The 14828-nt window shown below is 48.8% G+C and overlaps 1 protein-coding gene across 1 annotated transcript; it reads right to left on the bottom strand.

Annotated features, from left to right (window-relative positions):
• Positions 1-479: 479 nt before the first annotated feature.
• Positions 480-11697, bottom strand: LOC121089122 (solute carrier family 2, facilitated glucose transporter member 3). The gene is made up of 10 exons (XM_040596055.1): positions 11566-11697; positions 8485-8580; positions 6972-7132; positions 6431-6671; positions 6098-6260; positions 5256-5443; positions 4767-4871; positions 4229-4330; positions 3773-3976; positions 480-3279 (listed from the first exon to the last, which is right to left on the bottom strand). The coding sequence occupies exons 1-10, from the start codon at positions 11578-11580 to the stop codon at positions 3064-3066; spliced, it is 1491 nt and encodes a 496-aa protein (XP_040451989.1). The 5' UTR covers positions 11581-11697; the 3' UTR covers positions 480-3063.
• Between the last annotated feature and the right edge of the window lie 3131 nt (positions 11698-14828).

Below are 14828 nucleotides of genomic sequence, written 5' to 3'. Positions count from 1 at the left end.
AGGCATCCAGTACCGAGTGTACATAGGCAAGATTTCAGAGGAAATGAAGGTAACTCACCAGACAGAGGGAGCAAAACATCATTTACAGAGGAATGGGAGGGGAGAGGACAGGGGCAAAAGTCTCACATGTTTTATCTCTGGGCAGGATTCCTAACCTTCAGCCACTTCCCTCCCCCCTCCCCTTACTGAGAAAAAATTCAGATGCAGGCAACAGGATTTTGGCAAATAAGATAGAGAAGCACATCTTTTGAGTTTAAGAAGTCCTAAGGAAGAGTAGGAAGGGAATTTATTATGGCAATATGCATGGAGGCTAAGAGAAATGGTCATTTTCACTAGAATAAAACAAATCCAGGGTGCTGGGCTAGGCAAAAAGTCTGCAGGGCAGATGCTGGGCACATTCCAGAATATAGTCCCAGGCTATAATAAGGAGTAAGAAACAGAAGACCTACAGGGCAAAAGTAAAAATCTAAACCAGATACTTAGTTATATATTTTATTTTAAAAACAGGAAACAACCACATTAATAAGCATATAAAACCCATCCAAAATACTCACAATGCTGTTACAGAAAAAGAAAATAACAAAGAGATACCATGTGAGAAAGACCTACACATTTCTGTCCAAGCCAACACACATCTCTGATGCAAAGTACAGAATGCTCTTATGCACAGCTGTAGGGGGCATTTCCTAACATATTCCTAACAAATATCATGTCTGGAAGTGCTGAAGGGTCAAAGGAAGGGCACAGAAATCCATATAAAATGAACCAAAATATGAAAGTTGGGGAAGAAGTGGTAATACTTCTAAGAATAAACATTTGGCATGGAAGCCTGATAGAAAGCTAGGGAAAACTGGATGCAATAGGATTGCCTTGTGCAAAGCTAGGGTATTTAAAATGAAGTCACAAGTAGTATTTCACAACAGCAAGTTTCACTGATATTTGCAACCGTTTCTCATTAGGGAAGGAAGAGAAATATCATCACAAGTTACTGAAAATGCCAGATACACACCCCCAGCATATACATCGATGGGAACTTCTCTGACCTGCTCTGAAACAGTATGCTATCAAAAAGGCTTGGGCTATCCATGCTACGATGATTTTGCTGCCATTCCTGCCTTTGAGCCTTTAGTCCTTTTACCTACCTTGGAATCTGTGGGCCTGTTTCTCTTCTAGGATATCCAGTGATGGACTCCAGCATTAGTTTGCAGGTAGACCTGAGTTCTATCAAGTCCAAAACCACAGATCAGATCTTAAGAGTAGTTTAAGTTGGACCTACCTCTGTGTGACCTTTAGATAGCTTGTGCAGATCTGGACAGACATGGGCCTGGAGTCTCCCTCAACAGAGTGCTGCAGTCAGTGAAGCAAACTCCCACCCCTTGATTGCAAGTGTATTGTATGTGCTACTTTCTGCCTTCCTGAACTGCGCTAACCTGGCAGCAAGGGTAGGTGTATACGCACTCCAGATTGCCTAGCAGTATGACAAGCAGGGATACTGATACTTACTGATGTACAATTAATGTCTGCCATATCCCTTTCAACAGAGGCACTATTACAGAGCTGTAACACATCTACACAGCGCGCCGCACACCGGTGAGCATCACAACAACATCATGCAGATCTTCCAGAGAGGACATAGGGGGCAAAAACATTTGGCCTGCAACCAAACAGTGGACTGAGCCCTACAGACCTTTCACACTGCTAAGCTAGCAAGTTCCAGTATCTCTGGTCTCCAGTCCTGCATCTCTACCTTTATGATCTTACACACACCATAACTGACCATGCCCGTTTCCAGAAGGGTTATGCTACATGCCTCTTAATATTTATAAGAATTGCTAAGAAAATAGTTTTGGAAAAATAATTTTGAATCTCACACACCTTTAAGTAACAATCTGCAAACTTTCAGACTTCTGACCTAGAATGCAGCAGAGAAAAAAAAAATAAAACAAAGAGAAGACAGGTAAAGTTACTTTCTGGTTTACCATCACCACCCTCAATCATCCTATACAATGCTGAGCTGTGACTGAAAATAAACTAACACCACCCATTTGTTGCAATACCACACTTTCCAATCAACACCTGGGAACAGTATTTAAAATTGCCACCCATAAAATCCCAAATAACAGAGATTTTAGTGGAAAAACAGACATACCTCTTCTCACTAGTATGGAATTCTTTGAATTTCTTTCCAGAGGGCACAAATAACTTAAAAGGGATGTGCATAATTGGGCCTGTTGCACCCATCATCCAAAATGCCCAATCTCCTGTTTCATATCACATTTCTCCTTTACAGTCTTATTGCACCTCAAGTCTACAGCATCTTTTGTTAAATTAGCTATTTCTCATAAACATCTTCAACTTTTTGTCTGTACATTTTTGTACACCATTAAAAAAATAAACATTTACAAAGTGACATACAAATAAATAAACTTAAGTAAAAGTATGCTTTCAGTCTGTCTATACAAAAAAATAAGACAGCAGGAAAAAATATGCATGTAACTTGGTCCCCTTTTTCCTGAGGCTGAAAAAAAGTGCACACTGGACAGGAAAAAGCAAGGAGATGGCTTTTTGGTAGGCTTCTTAAATTCCAGTGTAACACAGCAGACACTCACACAGGTAGACTCAAAGGGCTGGGGACTTGTTTAGTGGGTCCCTTCAACTCACTACAAAAATAGTAATCAGATTCAAATACATAACCATCAAATACATAGCTGTCACTGCGTGCCTAAGTATGTTAACCCCAAATAGCAATTATAGATGAGAAAAACCAAAAATATTGCCAACTCTTCTCTGTCACAAACATCAGGAGAACAGAGAAGATGAGATTATTTTTGCAAATGCCAGGTGCCTTCCAGTACTTGAAAATGTGATCACCCATATCAGATTTGCTTAATGCTGGTAAGCCTGGCAGAATGGGCGAGTATGTGGGTGCAAAGAAGAAAATAGCAGCAACTGGGGGGTGGGGGGAAGTGAGAAATGTCCCAGTTCTCATGGTTTTCTTTGCTTATTCCTTTTTTAATGAGTCTTTAAGCGTGTAAGAGTCAAAGAAGTGGTGTTTCATGAATCTTAGGCAACGTCTTTGTCGGGCTGTATGCTGTTCAGCTCCACCATGGGGTTCTTCTCTACAGGCGATGTGGGGCTGGCTTCTGCTCGTCCTTCAAAGCCCCTGGAGATGTCTTCAAAAGTCCTGCCCTTGGTCTCTGGCACTTTGAAGAATGTGAAGACAAAGAAGATGACCAGGAAAACAAGGAAGATGAGGAAGACATAGGAGCCACATAGTCTCTGCAGGGAGGACAAAAGCAGGAGGTTTTGAGAAGCTCATAAACCTAAATGCAAGGTCATTTGCTGTTGACAGGTCAAAATTCTAACACCTTCCTGCAACAATGCCTTACTGACTTTTTCTCAACACAGCATTATTTCTTTTAATTGAAAATCGGGCTCCTGTGGGTGATCAAAATTGAGGCTTTTACAGGGAAATCCTTAATGCACTACTTAAGATAGCTCTTCCTACTATTTGTAAGCTACAAGCAGTTGAGACAACAGAATATAAGATGAGTGACAACACTCAGCCTTCAGTAACAATCAGAACACAGTATCAGGAGCCTCTGGAAGACTGACCAGACTGCTCAAAGCAGGGACAACTTCAAGGAGAGATTAGGTTGTTTAGGGTCGTACAGTCATGTTTTGAAGTCTCCAAGGATGGAGACTCTACAACCACTCTGGATACCTATTCCAATGCTGCAGCACTCAGTGCTTGGGCAAACTGGGTCCTTACCTCTGCATAAGGGAAGAGCATTCCCACCAAGAAATTAGAGGTCCAGTTGGAACAACCAGCCACTGCCATGGCTGCAGGCCGTGGGCCCTGACTGAAGAGCTCTGCCACAATGAACCACGGGATAGGGCCAGGGCCAATCTCAAAGAGAGCCACAAAGCCGAAAGTGGCAACAATGCTGATGTATCTGATCCACTCCACAACATCCTGCAAGGGAACAAAACACAATCAGCTGCAGTTTGAGGCAAACCTGGCACTGCACAGTGCCATCTCCAGTGTCACAGCTTTCCCAGCTGCACTGTGAATACTGTGGCACTGTTTCCACGTTTAGGACTCTCCACTGCACACTCTAGCCCCAGCAGTACCCGCCTACAGGGCAGAATCACAGGGCAAGGCAGATGTATAGTCCTGTAGGTCGCCTGCTGGGTTTCAGGGTGGACAGGAACACCAATTACTCACCTTCAGAGCTAAAGCAACAGTCATAAGAACAGCACACACAGCCATGCCACCCAAACCAATTAAATGGAGGGTCCTGCGCCCCGCACGCTCCACCAGGAACAGCTAGAAACATGACAGGAGAGAAAAATATCCATGACTTCAGCAACAAAACCAGAAGCGGCTCCCTTGCTCAGCGTGCCCTGCACCTCTTTCTTTTATCTGCCTGTAGCTCTCGGTGCCAGTGGTGATCTCAGTGCAGGTGCCCAGACTGCTCCATTCTAGGCCCAAGTTTTTCCTCTTTAGTTCTCACTACTGCCTTCTCCCATCATTCTTTTCCCCCCTGCACTCCTTTCCCCCCCCCCCTTCTTCTAAAAGCGTAATACCCCTACCCCTTTCTCCACTCCTCTCCTCCCACAATCCTTTCAATGCACTCTTTTCTTTGCTCTTGAAGGCCATTGCCTAGTCCAATACTTTGCCACAACCTGGCTACTTGTCTTCAGTCACATCTCCCACAAAAGCCCGGGCAGACAAGTTACCTCTCACCATAAGTTCCACTTACCGAAATAACAGTGAAGACTGTGTTTACCACACCAGCTCCAATAGTGGCATAGACAGGCTGTGTGATACCAGCTCTTTCAAAAATCCCTGTAGAGTAATAGAATACCTGGGAAGAGAAGCAAAAGTTAGACACCATCACAACTCCAGCATTTGAAAGCATGTCCCTTATTCTCTGCCTAATGGCTTGCAAGCCCAACAGGGAGTTTCTAAGAAGCACTCAACAGTATAAAACAGCATCCTTCTGGTCAAGGTTCATTCACTTTATGCAAGACTGCAATGCCTTGCCAGGGCATGCAGGGGGAAAATTGAAAGCAAATATAATCTCCACATTCCATTTTAGCAATCTCTGCAATATCACAAAAGTAACCCTCAGTCAAGGTGCATGACAACGTGCTTCTGGAAGCACAGTTCTCTCAACATTAGTAGCAAGTGCAAGCATAGCCAGAGATAATAAGGGAGGCTCAGCACACGGGACAGGAAAGGAACTCACAGCATTGATGCCTGAGAGCTGTTGGGAGAGCTGCAGCATGATGGCAATGGTAATGGCTTGACGGTAATTTGGAGAACGGAAGAGCTCTGGCACAGTTGCTTTCTTTTCCTGAGACATTTTAGCACTCTCTTCTTTCATCTCCAAGATGTCCTGAGACACATCTTGTGTACCACGGAGCTTCTGAAGAACTGGAGGAAAAAAAAAAAAAAAAAAATCAAGAAATGCCAGGTATAACAGACCCACAGCCAGTAGGTTCTGCCCTGCCTCCCCTGCTGCCCTGCTGTTTCAGGGAGGGCACACTGGGAACACTGGGCCACCTGCCAGTATTTGGGCCTGCTACACGGGAAAGACAACCTCTTTCTCAGCCTTGTGCTGTGATCAGCATGGAAACCAGGCCCAGTTCCTGCTCATGTTGCTTGAGCTCCACACTATTATTATTATTTTTTTTCTGTACACACACTTGCCAGAGCTGACTCCAGCCCTCTGCGGCAGCAAAGGGAAACGCCCTCCAAGCTCCTTGTTAAATGTCAGCCTGTTTCCCACCTTTCAGGAGGAGCTGACAGAGCTCCAGCAGCTGGCCCTGCTACATCCCACCAGGCCAGGCACCACCACTCCTCCTGTCTTAACCCCACCTGGAGTCTCTGTCGGGATGCCAGGTTTCCCACACTTCCTGGCACTGACGCAACCTCAAGGATGGCGGGCCAGGATGGCAGGCCTGGTGCCCTCTGGGAGTCACACCCCGATCCACCACAGGCTCCAGGCTCAGTCCTGGCCTCCCACTCAAGTTCAGTGCAGGCTGGGAGCCAGAATCCAGCCCTGCCCCTTCAGGGATGAGTTCTTACCTGCTTGTGCTTTTTCTTCCTCCATCTTGTTGATCAATAGGAAACGGGGGCTCTCAGGGCAGAAAAGAAGAGCCACGCACTGCAGGATTGCTGGGAGGACCGTAAACCCCAGAAGCAGTGGCCAAAGTTCTTCAGTCCCCATGATTGCTTCCAGGCCAAAGACCTACACAAAGAATTGGAGAGAAAGAATGATTTTAACACTCCAATCCCTCACCCCCACATCAGGCAGGATGACAGGCCCACATACCGCACCCGATAGCGAGTGTGGCCCCCCTTGCCCTTCCCCTGCCCTCCTTTCCCCCTGAGGGCAGGATCAGGTTGTGTCAAGCTTACCTGGGCCACCAGGATGCCCACAACAATTCCCAGCTGGTTGAGGGTGCCAAAGGCTCCACGGAGGCTGGTGGGCGAGACCTCACTGATGTACATGGGCACAAAGCCAGTGCAGAGACCACAGAAGAGGCCAATAATGAAGCGGCCAATAATCAGCATCTCCACTGCCTTTGCCAGCTTGGAGAAGGCCATGAGAGTGCCACCAGCAAAGGCCAAGATGTTCACCAGTAGCATGGAGTTCCTCCTGCCAGGGTAAACATGTGAAGACTGAGCTTAAACCGGCAATACAGTGGGAAGTTTGCTGCAAGAGGGGTAAAACTACTCATGATACCCATGATGCCCCACCTCAGGGGTGTGAGGAGAACACAGTAATTCCCGTTCAGCTCCCACCTTGGCCCACAACCCTGTCTTTCCTTTTGCAGCCCACACAATTCTTGCTGCCACCTCCTCCCTCCCTTCCTCTCACCTCTGCCCTCTTCCTCCCAACACTCCCCTGTCCATAGGAAAAATTCCCTCATGACTTGGATCCCTCTTCCCAACTTACCTGCCAAATCTGTTGACAAACAGGCTGACTGAGAAGGAGCCAATCATACCTCCTACTGAGAAGATGGCCACAGAAAGGGACCACAGAGAGGTGAGGAGCTCTGGAGAGACAACATCCCCAGTCCGTTCTGATAAGGTTCTGTTGAAGAATCTCTGGATTATCTGCAGGAGGAATCAGGTAGGGACATAGTTACAATCCAGTGAGAGGCGTTCTGAACTGGAGAGAGGGGAGATGACTTTTGAGGTCTTCTTTCTTGTTTTCATGGAGGCAAGAAGCAAGGGCAGACCCTAAAAATTGAGTAGGCAGCAACAAGTCATGCAAGGGGAAAACAAGGGTGCAGAAAGAGGAACTTCCATTGTTCATGAACAGCGGACAGGTAGCAGTATGATGAGGGAGAAATTGCTTCACTGAATGTGGAGGGGTAGGCCAGTGTTTATTAAGGAACAGGCTTATCTTCTGAATGTTTATGGATGGTGAGTCACTGGTGCTGCTTGGGAGGGGGTGTGAGACAGTTGGAAGCAAAAGAGAGCAAGAAAATGCAACCAGAGAATGGAAAGGAACATTTCTGCTGACAACACCAGAACTCTGGCAGCAGGGATGGGCTTTCTGGGATGGAAGCAGTTTAAGAGACACAGAAAGTTTCAGAGGTAAGCCTGAAAATGGCAGCATCATGCAGAACAGTCCTTAGTCGTCTCATGGGGATGTGACAGGGCTGTGCTGCCGATTTCCAAGGCATCCTCTTTGATGAGGGAATTTCTGCAAAGGTTGAAGAGGACATGGCCTCAGAGTACGTGCCCCCAGCAGATGGCAGCAGGACATTAGCTAGGGAGGACACACACCCCCACCCCCGATGATGTGACATCTATTCCCGGACACAGGATGGATGTGGTATTGGTGACTCAGTTCCTGAGAGAGAGAGGAACCATCTTATAGTTACAAGAAAACCACACGTCTCGTTTTCTTCATCTCTTCTTTCTTAGGCTACAGTCATGAGATTATGGGTCAGAATGCCCAAGTCACAGTCCTTTCAGAAGCACTGAATCTACACTTAATACAAGGAATGAATAAACAAATAAAGAAGCCTGAGATGGTCCCAGAGACAAACTAAACTAGAGCAACTGTAATCCCTGCCAACCCTCAACTGTTTTCTGCACACTGCACTCTACATTCCTTCTGCCATGGCTGGTTTATTCTGACTCAAAACTGAAGTGGCTCACATTTCTCCACGCACCAGATACAGACCTACCAGGAAGTGGCAGATGGAGCCCTCCTATCCCCTCTTACTCCTAATTATGAGAATTAACCTCTCTGGTCACTCTCTCTCCTCCCCAAAACTTTGCCCTTCGTGTCCCACTGTTGTAGTTGAGGGGGGGGGTTGTATGTCTTCTTAACATCATAAACGAGAACCAAGTTATTAGCTGCTTGGGACGCAGCTCCTCTTTTCCACACCTTTTTTTTCCCCACCAGCCCCTCACTCCTACTGTCTCCACAAGTCATTCATCCTTCCTCTCACCTTCTCAGGAGCATTGATGACACCAGTGTTGTACCCGAACTGGAGAGATCCAATGGCAGCAATGGAAACAGCATAGATAAGAGGTACTGTGATTTTCTGTGGAAAGAAAGAAAAAAAAAAAATGTATTGTTATTCATGCTTTCTTTACAACCCTATTTCTCTTCAGCATAAACAGGAGCTGCAGCTCATAGGTGCCATGCACAAGTGCACCAACAGCAGGGAATGCGCTCCTGTCCTGCAAGGGTGGGTATCAGTAACAAGAGACCCTGGGAAGGGAGATGCAACTGTACAGCAGGGAAGTTCTGTGACTAGAAATAGGAGGGCCGGTCAGGACCTCTCCTTTATTATCTCCTGACCTTCATCAACTATTCTCAGCTCATTAGTAATGAATACACTGGGTGCATTAGTGGCTGTTATTTTGGGTTGATCTGCTTTACAGAGAAGCTTTTGCTGATCTCTGGCATGTCATGAAACAAGGGTCTAACTCTTCTCCATGCCAGCTGACAAGTTCCCATAAATTGAGGCACAGATCTGTCCACAAGCTATACCGGCATTCACTCCCGATAGTTAAAACCCGCACTCTTCAGCAACAGGTCTGCTTTTCTTAGGCTAGAGCTTCCCAACCCTGCCCCAGGGCACCTGGCACAGCAGCCTGCCTCACAGAGGTAGCAGCAGTGCTGCCAACCTTCCTGCTTATTTTTCTTGAAGCAGAGACAATAGTTGGCATTTTAGATGAAGTAGCGTCCCTGGAATTTGGGTATGTTAATCGCTATTTATTAAAATAAAATAAAAACTGCTCAGCCCTCTGAGCCTGAGGAAGCTTGATGGTCCAACCTCAGAAGTCTCAGACTGAGAAATTTAAGTGTCAGTGAAAAGCATCTGACATTTTCTACATCTTTAAAGCTTGTGACATTTAAGCCAGCTCTGTGCTAGGAAGGCATGGGGGAGCAGGTGATTCGGGAGTTGGCACGATGAGGAAAGGCCATGTTTCTGTCTCAGGAGGAATTGGAAGCTTTTCCAAAATTATTAACAGTTCCTTTTCCAAGGCTTTCCAATTATTGTCCTAAGGCTCACAGAGGAGGGAAGAGTACTCCGTGGGGCCTACTGTCACAGCTCTTCCAGCCTCTCACTTCCCAGCTCAGCTCCAGGAGCAGTGGCTCCTAAGGCTGCCCAAAATTTTTGACAATAACCTTCTGCCAACACTCACACCACCTTTACCAATCTTTCAAGTCAAGCACTGGTGCTTCTGGCCTACACAACCCTCACACAGCCACCAGTTAGGCCCCAGTAAACAGCAACTGGGGGAAATGACTCGCAGGGGCATGGCTACCCCCACCTACATCATGTGAACGTTTCAGGCTGGGCTCTCTTCCTGCTGAGGTTAGTGATGGAGTGGAGGGGACAAAGAGGACAGGGTCTTATCCTTGCAGGGGGCAAATGTCTCCCGAGGTAGCACTCACACCCAAACACACTCTAGGCCTTCTTCATCCTGCCATCATGTGACCACTCCCCTCATTTTTGTCACAAGGAAATTTGGCGGAGAACCACAAGGACACACCTCTTTCAAGGCACCCACATGCCTGTAAAAGTGCATTAAGACATCTAAGCACTTTTAGGGCTTCAGGCCAGGTCACCCCTAGTCAGCAGCTATAGCAAAGCTGAGGACAAAACCCAGCTCTCCATGTTTTCAACGCAGTGACTCAACACAAGAGCATCTTTCCCATCAGGGCTCTGCTTTGTCATGGCTTGCAGTGATCACAGCTGGCCTTTTTCTTCTGGGGTGCAGCAGCGACCCCCTACCTACATGGGACACAAGCTACCAAGAGGTTAGTTATCCTGCCCTCTTTCACGCTCCCTTCTCCTGGCTGTGGCCTGCTATTCATCCCTTACCAAGCCTCCTGCCACCTAGACATCACATGGCCTTGACCCATCCCCTCCACCGAGCCAGACTGATCTAATGTATGGATCATTTGTTACTGCTGGAAGTGTTTCACTTCCCAGAAGTCAAACAGGGAACTCAGAAATAGTTCGGCGACACCCGCCCTACCCAAAGGCTCAAGGCTGAGGTCTATACACCGGCAACGAATTCAAACCACCACCACCACCCCCCTCCGACCACAGGCATCAGCAATGTTCGTTATCCAGGAGCCGCTTCTCGCCAGCGCCGCCCCCCCCACCCTTCTACTTCACTACTGGAACCTCAGAGTAGTCCAACTTGTTGAACGCAGCTACAACAGCCCCCCAGCCCTCCTCTGAGTGACCTTGAGCAGACGCTCTCCTTTGCTGCATCCTCTCATACCACCTGCATCTCCCATCAATACGGGCAGCGTGGGCCCCGGGCTTCTGCTGCTCCTTGTTGTAACTGCAATCCTGGCACCCTGCGCCGGGTGCAGCTGGGTAGGTGCTGCCTCTCCTTCCCTCACGCCTGCCTGCCTTGCTGCCCTGCTACACTCGGGCACATGCAGTCATCAGCGCCCTCCACGAGTGCACGCCTCACTCGTAGCTGCAGATGGAACCACGATACCGCCAAACATTCCGTCCCTGGCTCCCCGAAGTGAGAAAGGGGAAAGGTGGTTTTGCTTTTCTTCTGACATTTAAAAGCGCCTTTAATATAAACCACATCACCAGCAGCACCACCACAAAAAAAACGCCTTTAAGAGGAATCTTCTTTTCAGCATCACAAACCCCGGGACAAACAAGCGCTGCCCTGCCAGCAAAATAAACCTGGCGATCAATATCATGAAGTACGGACACAGCATCATGTGGAGCATCAGGCCACGCGCACGAAAGCAAATCAATCTCGCCATCTGCAACACCCCCCGCCCCCGAGCCCCCGCAGCGGCCTGCCGGCACCGCCGCCGCATCCACGGTCACGACGGCCCACAGGCACCCGGAGGCAGCGATCGGTCGCGACCACCCGCCAGTCACGACCCCCCGCCCCTCCACCGAAGCGCCCGGGGACCCGAGCGGCGGGGATCCGAGCGGCGGCTGCCCGCCGGCGAGCACCCTGCATCGGCCGCAGCGTTGCCGGCCGGCGGGTGGAGGGGGAAGAAGGAAGGAGAAAGCCGCGCTCCCCCCTACCTTTTTGGTATCCATCGTGGCCTAAGCGACCGGCCGCTGCCGCTCCCCAGCTAACGGAACGCGGCGAGGAGGCGGCTACGCACCCGCCCCCAGCTCCACACGAACCCGCACCCTCCGCCCGCCGCGGCCGGGCTTTTATGGCCTCTGTTAGAGGGGAGGGACCGGGGCGGAGCTCCGCAGCATCCCGTAATTACAGCGGAGGAAAAAAAAAAAACCCAACAACAAAACACAAAAAAAAAAAACCAACCACCCCAAACCCAACCAAAACAAAGCAGGTCGAGTTCACGCCGTTTGTGACTTAAAACCGACACCAGCGCCTTCCGGCGCCGTGCGTGCCGGGCTGCCGGGCCGCCATGGAGCCGGCCGGGGGCGGGCGGAGCGCGGGGGAGAGGTTCGCCCGCCGCGGTGCTGCCGCCCAGCTGTTCGTTAATGGCGGGTCGTGGCGGTTTGCACGAAAGGAGCTGTGGCGTAAAGCGGGTTTCAATCCGTAGGAAAACGGGCAGGCCGGTGGTGGTGGGCGCGGGCAGGAGCCTGAAGACAAATGCTGTATGTGCTCTGTGGCCGCTCACCCCACCGCCCAAAGCTGTGGATGAGGCACTGGGTAATTTGGTTTGAGGGATTTGTTGGTTGGTTGTTTTACTTTTGGTTTGGTTTTTAATATATTTTTCCTACAAAGCTAGTATCTGCAGGGGCAAAGCTGAAGCAGTGATCCTGCAGATGCGTGTAGTCCCAGGCTTGTACCCTTTCCATCCCCCTGCACTACTGTGCTTCATGTCCATTTGCTGTCCATCCTGCAGGTCAAACAGGCACCAGACTCTTCCAGGGGAGTAACAAAGAGCCCTGCTTTGATTCTCGGGCCACACCACTGTCAAACAAGAAAAGTCTTCACTGAACCAAGAACCTGCCCAGCATTTTGCCTCCAGAAAACAGCAACAGCTCAGAGCTGGGGCTGGGTGCAAGGGCGAGGGGAGAAGGGTGGCGTAACATTGTTTCAGTTTTAGGAAAATTATCTTGGGATCAGCCATCGCTTCTGTCACCAGATTCTGTGAAAGTGGAACGATCACATTTTAATTTCAGTTTTGCTGTTTATTTGACGTGGTCACCTGGCCACACGTAACTTTAAATTAACAGGCTAAATGGGGGGACACTTTCCCTCGCTCCCTTCGCAGATATTTCTGTGGTGGTGTTCAAACATTATTCCCAGCAGAAAAACAGTTGTGCGGAAGGGCAAGGGAAGCCTGCACAGTCCTCTTTACCTGTTAAAAGCTCATCTGCCCACCCACAAAGGAGCACAGAGGGACAATGGCAGGAGGAGGACCCCAAATAACACCAGCCCCAGCTACTCCCAGGCCCCACAGGAGCCATCAGCACATCAAAGGCCCCATTTTCACACTCCCAGAGGAAACCAGGGACACAATGCCAGGTGGCAACACAAATTAAGGACTTAGAGGAAGGAACACCCTGTCTGGGCCCACCCTTCCCAGGGCTGGCCCGGGAAAGCCATCAGCCCCATTGTTCAGGTGTGACACCCACCGCGAAGAGTCAAAGGATGCAAAATCTTTCAGCAGGGGGGTGCTGCGTGCTGGGGCACCGGACACATTACAGGATGCAGGGGAAGAGCATTTTGGGATTGCACAGGGTTTAGCATGAGGTGTTTAGGGGAGGAATCAAAGGGGGGGAAGGGAGGGATGAGGAGAAGAAAGGGATGATTGCATGTAAACTGTTGGCTGGCCAGCACACGTGTCCAGCCTTGCCCTGCACTTGATTAGCACAGTTTGCCGTATCTCATTGCTAAAATATATTTTTCTTCTCCTAGGTGAAGTACTCTTTGTTTGGGGGTGAGGTGATGTGGTGTGTATGGGTTCTGTCTGAGTGACAGGTCACTTTGTAGTGCAGCAACTGCGGGTGTACAGGTGCAGGTGTGAGCACTAGCAAAGATCCAGCCGGACCAGCTGGCAAGGAGGTGAAGTGGCCTGGGAGCTAGGGGATGTCTGTAAGGGAGCAACTGCCTATCAAAGGGACTGGGACAGTCCCAACCAGCTGCAAGAGAGACTATGAGGTCTGGGGGTCTATAGAGGTGAGACCCACCGGTGTCTGTGTCTCTAAGGGCAAGGCTGTGGCAGGCTGGCTACTGGAGGGACCAAGGGACTCCTGGCCAGCTGTGCATATGCATGTGCTTGTGTGTGTGTATGTGTGTGTGAGTGGTGGGGTCTGTACCAGCAACAGGAGTGGGGCTGCAGCCTTGGGGTCTCATATGCCCAGCTGCCAGCAACTGGAGAGACTGGAATCTGGGGGCAGACTGAGTATCTGAGCCCAGCTCATGGAAGGATGCACCTTATACATGTGTATATAAGTGTGTATGTATATATATATACACACACACACACACACACACATGTATTTCCCACTAACCTCCATCCTGCTTAGTCTGGGAGGGGAACAGGATGAAGCTATTGGTGCTGTCTGTGTTTGTGTAAATGTGTGTCTGTAGATCTGTGTGGCAGCCATGTATATATGTGCACATATGTGCACATATGTGGTGCATATGTGTGCTTTTATGCACATGCCCACAGGGAATACATGCTCAGCCTTGCTACTGGTTGCACCTGGAAGCAAGAAGCTGTGGCAGCCTTGCCTCTGTCAGACTGCCAGATCCAGCCCTAATCCCCTAACATGCTTTGTTTGACCGATCTTGGCTTACATTTATTTTTCTTTTTCCTAGCTTATTTTCCATTTGTTTCTAAGCATAGCAAATTCCACCTTGAATCTGATCACCCAGCTGTCTCAAACTCTGGCATTATCTTTGGAAATATTAATTTACGGGTTAGTGTGGGAAGCTGCCATATTTGGGGAGGCTCTAAGTGTATCCAGATTTCAGAGGCAATCTTCAGACTGTACAAAGCATTCTTCTGAAATGGCCTCATCCCTAGCTTATTCTTGAGCCATGTGACTGTTGCAAGTGCTGAGCAACCCAAACTTCAAAATCAAATACATACATAGCTACCAGTCCAACTTAGAAGCAATATGAGTTTAGCTGAAAACTAAATCCCTAATACATGGTGCAGGATACAGTGGGTGGCACTTCTTTACCTTTACTGGGCTGGTGGAGTAAACAGAAGCTCAAAAGGCATCACTGAAAACCAAATTTTCCTAAGGAGTATTGGGAAAATACCCCACCCTCCCATTTCAGTGAGTTTTGCCCCAGTCTGAATTCATCTGCCTGCTCCTCCTAAATACCAGTTTTGTTTCTGTCCTAGGATGCA

This window comes from Falco naumanni, chromosome 5, assembly GCF_017639655.2.
Source record: "Falco naumanni isolate bFalNau1 chromosome 5, bFalNau1.pat, whole genome shotgun sequence".
In the NCBI taxonomy this organism is placed as follows: Eukaryota; Metazoa; Chordata; class Aves; order Falconiformes; family Falconidae; genus Falco; species Falco naumanni.
Note: the sequence above shows the minus strand (reverse complement) of the source record. Positions and strands in the feature narration are given on the sequence as shown.

Excerpts from the sequence above, each read along its gene's own strand:
- LOC121089122 (XM_040596055.1), bottom strand. Across the intron at positions 4,331-4,766 it reads CAGTCTTCACTGTTATTTCG|CTGTTCCTGGTGGAGCGTGC; the intron begins GTAAGTGGAACT and ends TCATGTTTCTAG. Across the intron at positions 3,977-4,228 it reads CTGTTGCTTTAGCTCTGAAG|GATGTTGTGGAGTGGATCAG; the intron begins GTGAGTAATTGG and ends GTTCCCTTGCAG.